Genomic DNA, 15,575 nt, shown 5'->3' with positions numbered 1-15,575 from the left:
CTGGAGACCCTGGATCGAGTCCCACATCAGGCTCCCTGCATGGAGCCTGCTTCTCCCTCTGCCTGTATCTCTGCCTCTCTCTCTGTGTGTCTCTATGAATAAATAAATAAAATCTTAAAAAAAAAAAAAAAGGAGCTCCTTCTCAGGTAGTGAGTCCCAAATATGGGCCTCATGACGAGCAGTAAACTATCAGAAGAAAACAGGTATTTCTATGTTTTTATGGGCAAATGACAAATAATTCCCTAGGCTTTAATTTCTACTATGATTAAGAGGAATTTAGGGGCAGCCCAGGTGGCTCAGCAGTTTAGCGCTGCCTTCAGCCAAGGGTGTGATCCTGGAGTTCCAGGATCGAGTTCCAGGTTAGGCTCCTTGCATGGAGCCTGCTTCTCCCTCTGCCTGGGTCTCTGCGTCTCTCTCTTTCTCTGTGTCTCTCATGAATAAATAAATACAATCTTTTAAAAGAAAAGAAAACACAATCTTTAAAAAAAAAGAGAGGAATTTACTAGTAATATACTGGAGGGCTTATTTTAAATATGGCATTTATAAATTTAAATTAGCATGTTATTAGATTTTCGTAAAGACAAAAAGGGTGTTTTCCACTGCAGTCTGGCTACAGCCAAATGCTGGCAAACACACTGAACCGTGTGTTCACCTGGTAATAGGAAATCCCATAATCTTCAAGAAGAGTAATTTGTTATCCACCATGAGCTTTTCATGGTTCTTAGTTGCTACCATCTGTGCCTTTTAAAGGTAAATTGTTATTGGTTAAACTTCATGATTAGTTTAGTTTGTTGTGGGTTGTCAGGCTAACCCACAGAGGGTTCATAATGCATATCCATGGTTTATAATTTTCAGAAGCTAGACTTCAAGGCATGTCATCAATGTGCCCATTCTAGAGCAAGATTATACCTAATCCCTCCTGATGAAGAGTGAAACTTCATTTGTGATAACTTGTCTGGAGTATGTATGATGTTTGCATTACTTGGATTATAATATCAAAGTAAATGTAATGAGATTACTAGATTATCTTAAAGTTTATACAATATGGTTTTATAACATAAGATCATGTATATATCTTTAGGGTCTTCTCTTACAAAATAAAAGCAGCTCATGAAAGCTGCTAGCAAAAAGTTTACTGATTTTCTTTTTTTTCCATTTTTTATCATCAATTTCTTTTTTATTGTGAGCCAGTTAGAAAGGTCTCTGTCCCACTACACTGGACCAGGGTCAAAAGGTTTGAGATCAGATGTTCCACAATACTTCTGATTTTCACAACAAGGAAAAAAGAAAAAATGTATGAAGGCTTTTGTAAATTCATCCCCACTACTAAGAAACACAAAAGAAAAACAAAACTCAGAAATTTTTGTCCTACCATTTATGAATCATTTATTCATATATAAATGATTATCTAGCACTCAGAGCTGGGCCTAGGGTGAGGCTAATGAAGGTGTCACCTTGGTGCAAAATTTAAGAGGATGCCCAAAAACTCAGTAAGCAAGATATACAATAGTTTTAATGCATTACTTTTTAAAATAAAAATCAATGCAAAAAAACGATGATGAATAAAATTTCAAATGAGGATGAGATCTGGCTGCAGCTGCACTGCCCAACCTTATTCACCTCACCCTAATCTAAGCCCTGTGTAGTATATTGGGAAGTTAGATTAATGTTGCATAATTATTATAATAGACATCATCTTGAGGAACTGAAACAATTTATGAAAAAGTGACACTTCTTCCTGAGTCATTTGGTAAAACCAGTCCTATCATGTTGCCAAGCTGCTTAGCTCTGTTCTATGCTCTAGCTGGGAAAAAATGCATGTGATTAAAGACTTCGAACTGCATGCAAGCTTGAGTCTTTTGAGGTTCATTCATCTTTAATTACTATCATGCCCTTGCTAGTTTTAACCTGCCTTTTCTCTTGAAAGAGAGCAAGGCATACATACAAGGAGAATTGAAGAAGAATAAAAGAATAAAAATTGTGAAAGGGAAGAGAAATAGTGAGATGGGAAATTAGCATGATCCAGCTGAGAAACAAATGAAATTAACTTTTAAAATGACATCAGTGTTTCAAAATGGGGTCCAATGGATTAAGATGATGGAAAGTGACTACATCTAAAGGAAGTAAAGGGAAAATTGCAGCTCAGGGGCTAATGCTGATAAATTTGGAAAATGATAGAAATGAGAGTGTCAAGAAAGTTGGGAGAAAGAACCTGTGAAATCTTACATGCTTTACTTTCCAAGGATAAGAAGTGAGAATGGTTATAGTCAGGTGTGGCCCTGGGTCTTTAGGACTACAGATTGACAACTGTTCCAGGGAAGGTGTTTGTTTATCTAAGGAGGGATAACCAGGATAAGGTTAAAAAACTCTCACTTTCCCTTTCCCCCAACAACAACAAAAATTATGCTTTTAATGGAAAGATAAATTCATAAATATCTGTGGAACAGAATGGGGTGAGGATGCTTTTTTTTAGCATAAGTTTGATTCAGCATCACATATAGATCCCAATGAGGAAGAAAAGTAAAAGTCTTTAATATGCTTAATTTTGTAAATATAGAAATGAATGAAAGAATCCTCATAATCATAGACAAATATGAGAAATATATGGTACTGTAAAGAAAATTAAAAATATGACCATATATACCAAAGGAGCTGAGACTTGGGGGTGAGAGGGAGCTAAAGATCACAAAGATCACAAATTTCCTTTATTATGGAAAATTTCAAACATTTATAAGAATAAAAGAATAGTGTAAAGAATCCCCATATACCTATTACTTAGCTTCAACGTTTAATCAACTCATGACCAGTCTGATTTCATCTATTCCCATTGCTCTGGATTTTTCTCTCCCCCTACCCCAGATTACTATTTTTTCCTTTGCTCTGGATTGTTTTTTATAAAACTTCCAGACATATAGTTTCATTCATCAACGTTTCAATGTATATTTCTAAAGGATATGAATTCTCTTAAAACTATCCTTAAGCTACCTAAATTTAGTAAGAATTCCTTAACAACGTAATTTTTCCAATCATCTTATTTTAAAAATAGCTTGAATAAGCATCTAAATATATTAAAATTGGTTGATATGTCATCTAAATTTCTTTTAACCACCCCCCCCTTTTTCCTGCTTACCATTTATTTATTTAATGGTATTTTATCCTGTGTAGTCCCTTACATTTTGGGTTTTCCTGATTGCATCATCACAGTGTCACACTGTGTTGTATGTTTCTTGCCCCTGTCTTTCCTGTAAACTAGTAAGTAGTTATAGGGGCCTGATATTATTTAGGTTCATTTTTTTTTTTGTAGGAATATTTCTTGGGTAGAAGTATGTTACATATGTATACAGTGGTTGGCTGTCTCTCTTGGGAGACACTGATGAATGTTGCCTATATCCATTATTTCATTGGGCATTGTAGAAGTGTTTTTTTTATAATTACTTCTTTATTTATTAATAATGGCATTCTATTATTAACTGGAATATTATTTCCATAAGGAAAAACAGCTTTAAAGTTAAATGAGAACATGCTAATCTCATATATATATTTAAGGGTTAAAATGTTGATCTTGCCCTATCTGATTCCTGGGTACATTTTCCTGTTTCTCCTTCTTTTTTACAATCAAGATTTCGAGTAATTAGTCTCAGATATTTGTCTCTATGTGTTTTGTTTTGTTTTTTCTTCCTGGTTTTTCTTCAGCCAAGCTTTAATCTGTATTTTATTCTGAAACTCCACTAAAACTGCTTAAATGAAGTACTGGTGATCCATATTGACATATCCAATGGGAAAAGCTTTTTAAGTTTAAATGAAAACAATGGACATTTTCCTGTTTTCTTACTTGATCTCTCCAGAGTATTTGGCATTGCAGACATGTCCTGTTTCTTATGCTTCTCTCTGCCCTGGTGTCTGGGAATGTACTATTTCCTGGATTCCTTTGTTTCTCTGGCTCTCCTGCTCAGGTGCTTGCATTAAGTCATTTATATTTTCTCATCTCAGTGCCTTTTTTCTGTCCTTACTCCTTTTTCTCAGGTCTACACACCTCCTACTTACCTCTCTTAGGTTGTACCAGTCACCGGAGACTCTCAATCTGTATCTCTGGCCTAGATTCAACTCTAGGAACTCCAGGCCTACCAATAAGCATTGATCTTGTAAGTTCTCAGCAAACTCAAAGTCATTTTGTCTTTTTGCAGCATCATGATCTTCCTCTCCAGGTCTGTTTCTCTTATGTTACCCCATATGTGATAAATATGATAAGCATGGATATCAAAATAATAACCTGGACCAGAAACTGGAAAGTCTGTCCAAATTTCTCCCTTTCCATCTTCACTCAGTCTGTCACCAAATACTAAAAAATCACCCAGGGCAACTCCTCCATTCTTTTTTCAATTGCATGATCTTAGTTTAGACTCCATGATATTTCTTATCTCCTGCTTTTGTAGCTTCCAAATGAGCTCTGGCTTCCTGGACACATTCCTCCAATCCTCTACAAACCTGTCAAATTTCCTCAGATTCTGAATCCAAAGTTCAGATTCATCCTCTTCACCCATGGGGTGCTGTTTGGTTTGTCCTTCCCTTCTAGCCTCATTCTGTCCCCAGTGTCCTCACAGGTGTCCTTCATTTCAGTTGAGCTACCTGCTGTGCCTAGAAAATATCTCCTAATTTTCAATGCTGTGGTTTTACATACTGTTTCCACTAGATTGCGATTTTAGGCTGTGCAGACCACATACAGTGTCTGCTACATATTCTTCTTTGTTATGTTTTACAACCTTTTAAAAATGTAAGAACCATTCTTAGCTTGAGAGCTGTACAAAATACCAGCCTTGATTGGATTTGGCCTACAGACAATAGTTTGCTAACCTCTGCTGCAGAGGGCCCTTTCATTGCCTTCTCTATTTACCAAGTTCCTATTTAACCTTTAAGATTCAAGAGTCATATACCCCTGGAAGCCTCCCTGACTCCCTTCCCCTGGTACGACTTCACTGCCTTTTCTCTGTGTTCTCACAAAGGTGTATGCTTCTTTTGCATGTTTTTATAATTGTTGGTTTAATTGCCCTCTTCTTTAGAGACTAAATAAATGCCTTAGGGACAGAACTGTTTTTTTTTTTTCTCTAAATTCTCAGCAGAGTGCCTAGCACATAGCTAATAATGTTCAGTAAATGATTGCTAAATGAGTCAACAAGAAGTGTCCTACTCAGTGCTGCTGATAGTGCTGACAGCTAGCATTTATTGAGTGCATTCTATGGCATAGTCACTGTCTAAGCACTTTATAGGTATCATTTTCACTTCGTTTTGTCTTCACAACAGTCCCAAGAAGGAGGTACTTTCAATCCCTCCATTTTATAGATGAGAAAGCTGAGGCACGAAGAAGTTAAGGAATTGGCCAAGTGCATTTGAATTTCAGCAAGGGATGGCCTTCTGTGATCATCTTCAACATGTATGTAAAGAACTCATCATGGACTATGTTCTGGTTACAGGGCCACAGCAGTGAATAAAATACACAAAAATCCTCCTTTCAAGGTACTTAGAGAAGAGATCTAGTCAATTTAAAAAATAAATAAAATGTATAGTGTATTAGATGGTAACAAGTACCCTGAAGAAAAAAACGCAGGAAAAGGAAAGAGAAAGTTCTGTCATGAAATGCACAAGTTAATAAGTTGGACAAAGAAGGTTTCCCTGAGAAAGTGATAATTGTGCAAAGTCCTGAAGGATATGAGGGAAGGATCTATTAGAATATGTGAAGGATGAGAGAAAGAGTTTTCAAAGGTAAAGTTACAGAGGTAAGGGAGAGGGGGTGATAATGTAGGGTCTTTTAGGTCATTGCAGTGATTTGGCTTCACTCAGTCAAATGGGAAACTATTGGAAGGCTTGGAGCAGAAGAGTGACATGATCTGACTTACCATTTTTTTAAGAATCACACTGGCTTCTGGGCAAAGAACAGATTGAAGGTGAGCGAGGGTAAAAGCTGGGAGTCAGACTTGGTGGCCTTTTCAATAATCCAGATAAGAGATGATTATTGTCATGGGCCAGGGTGATAGCAATAGAAGAAGTGAGAAGTAATTGAATTGGCATCTATTTTGAAGGTAGAATTGACAAGTTTGCTGAAGAATTATGGAGATGTGGGATAAAGAAAGGACTAAAGGATGACTCTCGATCTGGGGCCTAAGAATCTATAAGAATTTCGTTGTAGTTGACTGACATGGGGAAGATGTCCTTGGAACAGGTTCATAGGAGAGGACTGGGAGCTCCGAAGAGAAAGAGAAATACAGCCCAGTAGGCTTAGAGCTAAGTGAAAGACAACGTCCATGCTACTGAATGGATTGATGTCAACAGGAGGGAGATATTGAGAGTGTATAAAGAACTCTGTGCAAATTGACTTGTCTTTTTATTAATGTTTGGAGTCATTTTGCCTTTGACACAATGCTAGGTATAAGTTGTATCAGCTAGGTAACAAACCAAAATCCTAGGAAGATCTTGACAATTGCAGAAGGATAGGCCAAACCAAGCAAGATGAAGTTAACCCAAACAAAAACACTTGCAAATTTTATCTGTTCAAGTAGTATGGATTTGAGGAATGACATTGTTGTTAAAAGCATTTTGTTTGTGGTCAAACAGATCTGGTTCAAAATCTCAACCTACCCCTTCTCAATTCTGTCCCTTTGATTAGTCAAATAACTTTTGTTGTTTATAAAATGGTACAGTAATGCCTTACTCAAAGTGTTGTTGTGAAAATGGGATGAAATAAAGTACTTAACAGTGCCTAGGATGCAATAGGTAGTTGGTAAATAAGTTGTTTTTGTTGTTGTTGTTGTTTTTACTGAAGGCCCTTCTAGCCTTTATTTATTTTTTTAAATTAGGGATTAGTAAAAATTGATAATTGGAGTGGACTTTTAGGAACGTCTTAAAATGATAGTAGAAGTTTTCTAGTACTTGAAACATGTCTTCCCCAGACCATGTTTTCCTACCAGCTTCCCCAACTGCAGCTGAAAATGTTAGCCCTCTTCTCCTTAGCTTTCCTACCTCTACTCTCACACCTTTCTGCCTTAAGATTAATAATCTATCTTATATTTTCTATTATATTTTAAGTCACTCTCCTATAATATTTGTTTATAACTCCTCTGACATTCAGAACACTTTCTAGGGCCTTTTATTTATTTACTTATGTAATTTTATTTATTAAAGATTTTATTTATTTATTTGGTGGAGAGAGAGAGAGAGAGTGAGAATGAAGGGAGGTGGGGGTAGTAATGAGGAGAAACAGAAGGGGAGGGAGAAGCAGGCTCCCCACTGAGCAGGGAGCCCAATGAGGGGCTCAATCCCAGGACCCTGGGATCATGACCTGAGCCGAAGGCAAACACTTAACTGACTGAGCCACTATTTATATTCTTTTTATCACTACATTTTTAAATAAATAAATAAATATTATATATATTTAAATAAGTAAATATATATAAGTAATAAGTAAATATATATATTTAAATAAGTAAATAAATATATTATATATATATTTAAATATATATATATATTTCACAGAACATTTGGGCCTATGCTTTTAAAGTCTTCTGATTTAAAATAATTGAATTTCTGAACATTTGTAAATGATAAATTTGTAATTAAAAATATAATTTTATTCAGTATGAAAAGAGAAATGAGGAATATACTTAAGAATAATTATTAAGAAAGGCAATAGAATTCTGAAAATCTATTAGATCATTTACTTGTCTTCCTTTTATCCTTTAAATAAGATAAAATGCTTGTTGAAAATTAAGAACTTGCCAAGAATAAATTTGATTTCAGGATATTTAGGGCTTTGCCTGTAACTGTTGATGAGAATCAAGGTACTGATTCATCTTCTTAGTCTTGGTCTTCTGGTTTGTTTCCTTTTTATGCTAATCTGCTTAGAATCAGGGCATGGTTGCAGAATGGCAAGAGAGGAAGGAGGTGATGAGACCAGTTGGCACAAACAACACCAACACCCTTTTACTCTGCTCCTTAAATAACATAATTACATAGCAACAGGACCTAGTAATATAGAGCAAATTAATTGTTTAAAGCACAAAGTGAAATTGTAACTATTGAGAAATTATATGAAAAAGAAGATGTAATATGCCATAATCATTATGTATTGTGGATAGTTACATGGCAATACTTCTGAATGCTTGTTTGATATAAAAATGAGGATTTCTAGAGGATAAAAGAGAAGGGAAAAGAGCCCACCTAAAGTAGAAGGGTAAAGTGACTAGGGAGGGAAGGATGTAGACAAATGGAGACAAATGCCCCCCTTCCTTTGGTGCTCCAGTTTTGCTCCATGGATCTCTCCTAGTATATCTCTCTCCTCTTATCTGTCTTGCCAGGTCTTCATTAGTTTCTCCTCATTATTTTTACCCCTTATTTCTGGGTTCCCACAGTCTTTTCTCCATCCTTTCCTTTTCCTCTCTCTACGTAGTTTCTCTTTTGGAGATTGGTATGCCCCCCCTTATTGAAATGAAAATCCAAGAATTACCAAGCTTTAGCATGGTAAGAGTTTCTGTATAGAGAGGAGGGATGGTTGACAAAATAGCCCCAAGATCTCCTATAACTTTCTTTCTTCTTGAGACTTCTCTCACTTTAATTACTACTCTTCCTCCCACTAGACCCCAGATGTACACTACCCCAACATTAGAGTTCTGATCCAACTGTGGGTAAAATACTTTCTCTTGTTTTTCTGTAGCAGAGATTGGAAACTTTTCTAAAAAAGAATTAAGCAAGCAAACAAAACATACTAAAAGAACACTGAAACCTATGAGAGAGCAAAAACTTTAGGTCTACAAAATATTACTTAGGCTTCTAATATTCCCAGAGGAACTTCATAGGATATCTAGAGGTTATTGATCATCCAGTACTAAAGGTAGACGTATAGGAAGGGAGACCTTCCCAGTCCACATAGAGAGGGCTCCCTCTCTCCATTCTGGTTTCTACTTAGGAGATGCACCTCTTCTCTAGGAGACTATTGACTAGAATGACCACAGTCTTCAAGAGAGGCCACTGCTCACTAGATCATTTGTTGTCTAATGGCCACTATCAATATCAAATTACTGGCCTTGTAACAATCACAATATCCATTCAACAAAAATTCATATTCAGCATTGTGAGAGACTTCAGTTCACATATCTCTATATAAGATGACTTGAGCTGTATTTCTAGCTCAAGCTTTTTTATTTGTTCTTTCCTTTATCTGTTCAGTCACTATATTTTGAGCACTTTCTATGTGTCAGGCATTGTGCAAGGGACAAACAAGACAGACATGGCACATATCTTCATGCAAGTTGTATTAACAAAGGAAAGCAGGTATTACAAAATTGTAAGTTGAGGGGCAGCTAGCTGGCTCAGTTAGAAGAGCATATGACTTGACCTTGGGGTTGTGAGTTCAAGCCCCATATTGGATGTAGAGATTACTTAAAAATAAAATTTTTAAAAAAACTTGTAAGTTGATTAGTGTCATAAAGGAAGATTTTAAGGTATTATGATGAGAGTCTATAAGAGGATCTAACTTAATCAGGTTGGTCAGGAAGGTTTCTGGAGGAAGTGACATTTAAGTGAAACTTGAAGGATAAAAATCAGCTAGATATGTTCAGGTGTGTGTGCCAGAGTGAAAGGAGGAACAGGGAGGAAATAGTGGCAGAAGGCACAGCATATTCAAGGAATGTTAGCAGCTTAGATCGCAGGGAAAGACTGACTTCAGATGAACCTGCCAAGGTGCACAGGAACCCAATCATGCAAGGCCATGTCATGGATTTTTCACCTCTGTTCTTAGAGCAACAAGAAGGCATGAAGAGTCAGGGTTCCATTACAACCTGTGATTATATTCGAATTTAGGTGAGATAAATAGTAATTATTATAACATAAAAATAGCTAAAACTACACAGTATGGGCCAGGCACTGTTGTAAGGGCTTTGCATATATTAGCTAATATGCATCTCACACAAACCCTATCAATTATTTTGATAATTTGTAAGTGAAAAAAGTGAGACATACTGATATCTCATATTTTATATCTTGTCCAAGATCATACAGCTCACAGGTGGCAGAGCTTCTGGGGAGACCCATTAGGAAGCTGTTGCAGAATTATCAGCAAAAGATGCTCAGGGCTTGGATGGGAGTAAGTAACAGTGAGTCATTAGGGTAATAGCATTAAGATATGTATGAGCTATAAAATTTTAGGATTTACATCAAAAGTATTACATTTCTAATTGGTATGCTTAAAAATTATCTCATGATGGAAAGAACACTTAACATTAGATCTTTAAAAATTTTTAAGTGTACAGTACAGTATTGTTAACTATACCTGGTACACTTTTCAACTTGACTATCTTGCTGTTACCTCAATTTTCTACCAAAACTCTTTTCTACCAGTTTTTCCTATTCCTGTTAAAGGTATTGTTTGTAATTATGCAGATTGAAAGCATCAGAGTAGTTTTTTTTTCTATTTCTCTTTCCCTTTTTGCTATTAAGTGAATAGTCACAGAAACCATGCCCATTATCTTTTGCAAAGTCTTCACAATTCATCCCATTCTTCCCATCCCCAATGACCTCCCTGGACAAATTTATGTATTTATTTGTTTATTTGTTTGTTTGTTTTTAAAGATTTTATTTATTTATTCATGAGAGACAAAGAGAGAGAGGCAGAGACACAGGCAGAGGGAGAAGCAGGCCCCATGCAGGGAGCCTGACGTGGGACTCGATCCCTGGTCTCCAGGATCACACCCCCGGGCTAAAGACTGCATTAAACCACTGAGCCACCTGGGCTGCCCCCTGTAGAAATTTAAATTTATTTATTTATTTATTTATTTATTTATTTATTTATTTATTTATTTATGATAGTCACAGAGAGAGAGAGAGGCAGAGACACAGGCAGAGTGAGAAGCAGGCTCCATGCACCGGAAGCCCGATGTGGGATTCGATCCCGGGTCTCCAGGATCGCGCCCTGGGCCAAAGGCAGGCGCCAAACCGCTCCGCCACCCAGGGATCCCCCCCTGTAGAAATTTAAATACAAGTCTGCTTGCATGGAAGGCTATGAGCAGGCTGTCTTGACTGAGTCACACAGTTTTTTTTTTTTTTATAAATTAATTTTTATTGGTGTTCAATTGAGTCACACAGTTTTACAGTAGTTCTGTATCTAACCCTCAGCCAAATCCTGTGAGCTAGAGCATGACCATGGTAGGAATTTGGCTTCCAAGAAATCACATTTTTCAGGTCCTCCTAGTTGTGATTATTCCTCTCTGTCTCTCTCTCATATGCGGTCTCTTTCCTTTGCTCCATTAAGTTCTCTCCTTCAATCTTCTATCACTTCTTAAATTGTTCTCATCTCTTAGTTAAAGTGGATCTAACAGCAATACACAGCCCATTCTCTGCATTCTCCCAAAATTCAGTTATTGCATTGATTTAGCCAAGGTGAGGAGCAAGGATTCCAGAGCCCTACTGCCTGAGTTTGAATGCCAGCACTGCCACTTAGCTACTGTGGGCCCCGGGCAGGGGGAACACCACATTCCTTATCAGGATGACAGTAGCAGTACACGTCTCATAGGGTTGCTATGAACATAAAATAAATGCCTGGAATACAGAAAAAGCTACTTAAATAGTCATTATTATTACACAACCTAAGTGTTACTCAATGATTATGTTACTGCAGCATAACATAGCTGCAGAAAGGCACTCATAAGTGTTCAGCTTACTGAAATGTAACAGGCTGACCAATCCTTTGTAACCAGCACATAAATCGTGAAACAGAAACTAGTACTGAAAAGTACAGTAACTGATCCTCTTCATTCCCACTTCTGGTTACCACCCCTCCCTAAGGGTAACCAATATCCTGGCTTCTAATTAGTTTCATGAATAACTGCTAACCCTCCATATTGCAGCAGTTGATAGGTATTTATTATAATAGCATTTCATTTTTTATTTAATATCTGAGACAAACCTACTTGTTGATGAATCTTATGTATAAAAATAAATATATATACATATATGATACATAATATAGTAGTAAAATATAATATTTTAATATATTTTGTTTCCTAGGTTGAAAAAGCTCCTTGAACAAGAAAAGGCTTACCAAGCCCGAAAAGAAAAGGAAAATGCTAAGCGGCTCAATAAACTAAGAGATGAGCTTGTGAAACTCAAGTCCTTTGCACTCATGCTGGTGGATGAAAGGCAAATGCATATTGAGCAACTTGGCCTGCAAAGCCAGAAAGTCCAGGATCTTACTCAGAAACTGAGAGAAGAAGAAGAAAAGCTCAAAGCCATCACTTCCAAATCCAAAGAAGACAGACAGAAACTGCTCAAGTTAGAAGTGGATTTTGAACACAAGGCTTCAAGGTTTTCCCAGGAGCATGAAGAGATGAATGCCAAGTTGGCCAACCAAGAGTCTCACAACAGGCAACTCAGGCTCAAGCTGGTTGGCTTAACTCAGAGAATCGAGGAGCTGGAGGAGACCAACAAAAACCTCCAAAAGGCAGAGGAAGAACTGCAGGAGTTAAGAGATAAAATTGCCAAAGGCGAATGTGGCAACTCCAGCCTTATGGCAGAAGTAGAAAATCTCCGGAAGCGTGTGCTTGAAATGGAGGGTAAAGATGAGGAGATCACCAAAACTGAATCCCAGTGCAGAGAATTGCGGAAGAAGCTCCAAGAGGAGGAACACCACAGCCGAGAGCTCAAACTTGAAGTCGAGAAGTTACAGAAGAGAATGTCCGAACTGGAGAAATTGGAAGAAGCATTCAGCAAGAGTAAATCTGAGTGTACCCAGCTACATTTAAATCTGGAGAAGGAAAAGAACTTAACCAAAGACCTGTTGAATGAACTAGAGGTGGTCAAGAGTAGGGTTAAAGAACTGGAATGTTCTGAAAGTCGATTGGAAAAGGCCGAATTAAGTCTAAAAGATGACCTCACAAAGTTGAAGTCATTTACTGTGATGCTGGTTGATGAAAGGAAAAACATGATGGAAAAAATAAAGCAAGAGGAGAGAAAAGTGGATGGACTCAACAAAAATTTTAAGGTAGAACAAGGAAAGGTTATGGATGTCACCGAAAAACTAATCGAAGAAAGCAAGAAGCTTTTAAAACTGAAATCAGAAATGGAGGAAAAGGTATACAACTTGACAAAAGAAAGAGATGAGTTAATAGGTAAACTGAAAAGTGAAGAAGAAAAATCCTCTGAGTTAAGCTGCAGTGTTGACCTATTAAAGAAGAGACTTGACGGGATGGAGGAAGTAGAAAGAGAAATAACCAGAGGGAGGTCTCGGAAAGGGTCTGAGCTCACCTGCCCAGAAGACAACAAGATTAAGGAACTAACACTTGAAATCGAGAGACTGAAGAAACGCCTCCAACAATTGGAGGTGGTCGAGGGGGATTTGATGAAGACGGAGGATGAGTATGATCAGCTGGAGCAGAAATTTAGAACCGAGCAGGACAAGGCGAATTTTCTCTCTCAACAACTGGAGGAGATAAAGCACCAGATTGCCAAGAACAAGGCAATCGAGAAAGGCGAGGCTGTGAGTCAGGAAGCGGAGCTGAGACACCGGTTTCGGTTAGAAGAAGCTAAAAGTCGAGACCTGAAAGCCGAAGTCCAAGCTCTGAAAGAGAAGATCCATGAATTGATGAACAAAGAAGATCAGCTTTCTCAACTCCAAGTGGATTATTCTGTCCTTCAACAGAGATTTCTGGAAGAAGAAAATAAGAACAAAAACATGGGGCAGGAGGTCCTCAATCTGACCAAAGAGTTGGAGCTTTCTAAGCGGTATAGCCGAGCTCTTAGACCCAGTGTGAATGGAAGAAGAATGGTGGATATTCCAGTGACGTCGACTGGAGTGCAGACGGATGCTGTCAGCAGTGAGGCAGCAGAGGAAGAAACACCAGCAGTATTTATACGGAAATCCTTTCAAGAAGAAAATCACATCATGAGTAATCTTCGACAGGTGGGATTGAAAAAACCTATGGAACGATCCTCTGTTCTAGACAGGTATCCTCCAGCAGCAAATGAGCTCACTATGAGAAAGTCTTGGATTCCATGGATGAGAAAAAGGGAAAATGGGCCCCCAATCACTCAAGAGAAAGGGCCTCGGACAAATTCCAGTCCGGGGCACCCAGGAGAGCTGGTCCTTTCACCAAAACAAGGCCAGCCTCTGCATATTCGAGTGACACCAGACCATGAGAATAGTACAGCAACTTTGGAAATAACAAGCCCAACATCTGAAGAATTTTTTTCTAGTACCACTGTCATTCCTACCTTAGGGAATCAGAAACCAAGGATAACCATTATTCCATCACCAAATGTTATGTCTCAAAAATCAAAAAGTGGAGATGCTACTCTTGGCACAGAACGAGCCATGTCTCCAGTCACGATTACCACATTTTCTAGAGAGAAGACCCCAGAAAGTGGAAGAGGTATGTTTGCCGACAGGCCCACATCCCCCATTCAGATAATGACAGTGTCTACATCTGCAGCACCCGCTGAGATCGGAGTCTCTCCAGAATCCCAGGAAATGCCCATGGGAAGGACTGTCCTCAAAGTCACCCCAGAAAAACAGACTGTTCCAACTCCTCTACGGAAATATAATGCCAATGCCAATATCATAACCACGGAAGACAATAAAATTCACATTCATTTAGGTTCTCAGTTTAAACGATCCCCTGGGACTTCAGCTGAAGGAGCAAGTCCAGTTATTACTGTCCGACCTGTCAATGTGACAGCTGAAAAAGAGGTTTCCACTGGCACTGTCCTTCGCTCTCCTAGGAACCATCTCTCGTCAAGACCTGGCGCAAGCAAAGTGACCAGCACTATCACCATAACACCGGTCACAACTTCATCTACTCGAGGAACCCAGTCAGTGGTGAGTAGAAGACGCTATGTAGGCTGAGGGAGGGCCAAGTGAGTTGTGGGAATAACCCAGTGCCTGAAATGAAACAAAAGCACATGCCTCTTATGCCAGCTGAGTCCACCGGTGGATGTTTCCTAGAGGATAAGCTGTACCAAGAAATGAAAATAAAAGTGACTTAATATTTTAATAAATTGAACTAATTTGGGGGGAAATTTTCTTTTCTTCATGTAAGTTATGGAGGCCCCCCAAATTCTGGCAAAGACAGTCTCTTCATAGTGTCAGTGTATGGTAATAATTAGGTTTAAAGTTCAATTTTTTTATTTAAAATGTTTTTAAAAATGGAAACCAAGAGAAATGGTCAATATACAGGAATAATTATAACTGCCTTCTGGCTTATGTAACTACGCCCTAAAATACTCAATATGTGGTTGTGTATGGCCACTGTCATATTTTATTCCAAAATATTTTATCCCAAAAATAAGATTAAAAGATTTTAATATTAAAAACTTCTTTAAAAGTAAAAAAAAAAGAGTTTATATGTCTAAACACTATATCTTATTAATAATACCTTGTAGAGAGCAAGTGCTTGATAAATATTTATTTAATAACCAGCTAGAAGGCTAAATGAATGATTTTCAAAAATGTGTCTGAGGTATGAAAGCCAGAGCTTATGAATAAATTCTATTTTATTTTAAAAAATACCTCCAGTGATTGTCTTCATTTACTTGGGACA

General features: G+C 37.7%; 1 protein-coding gene across 3 annotated transcripts in view; it reads left to right on the top strand.

The window, feature by feature from the left end:
- The window catches only part of FILIP1 (filamin A interacting protein 1), a 180,863-nt gene that overhangs the window by 145,896 nt on the left and 19,392 nt on the right, over window positions 1-15,575 (top strand). For all 3 annotated transcript variants that reach the window (XM_055330662.1, XM_055330661.1, XM_055330660.1), the window contains exon 5: window positions 12,049-14,854. In XM_055330662.1, coding sequence (XP_055186637.1) covers window positions 12,049-14,854 — 2,806 coding nt within the window. The remainder of the gene's footprint in view (window positions 1-12,048; window positions 14,855-15,575) is intronic.

This window comes from Nyctereutes procyonoides, unplaced genomic scaffold, assembly GCF_905146905.1.
Source record: "Nyctereutes procyonoides isolate TBG_1078 unplaced genomic scaffold, NYPRO_anot_genome, whole genome shotgun sequence".
Lineage (NCBI taxonomy): Eukaryota > Metazoa > Chordata > Mammalia > Carnivora > Canidae > Nyctereutes > Nyctereutes procyonoides.
The sequence above is the reverse complement of the archived record's forward strand: the minus strand, read 5'-3'. Positions and strand labels throughout refer to the sequence as shown.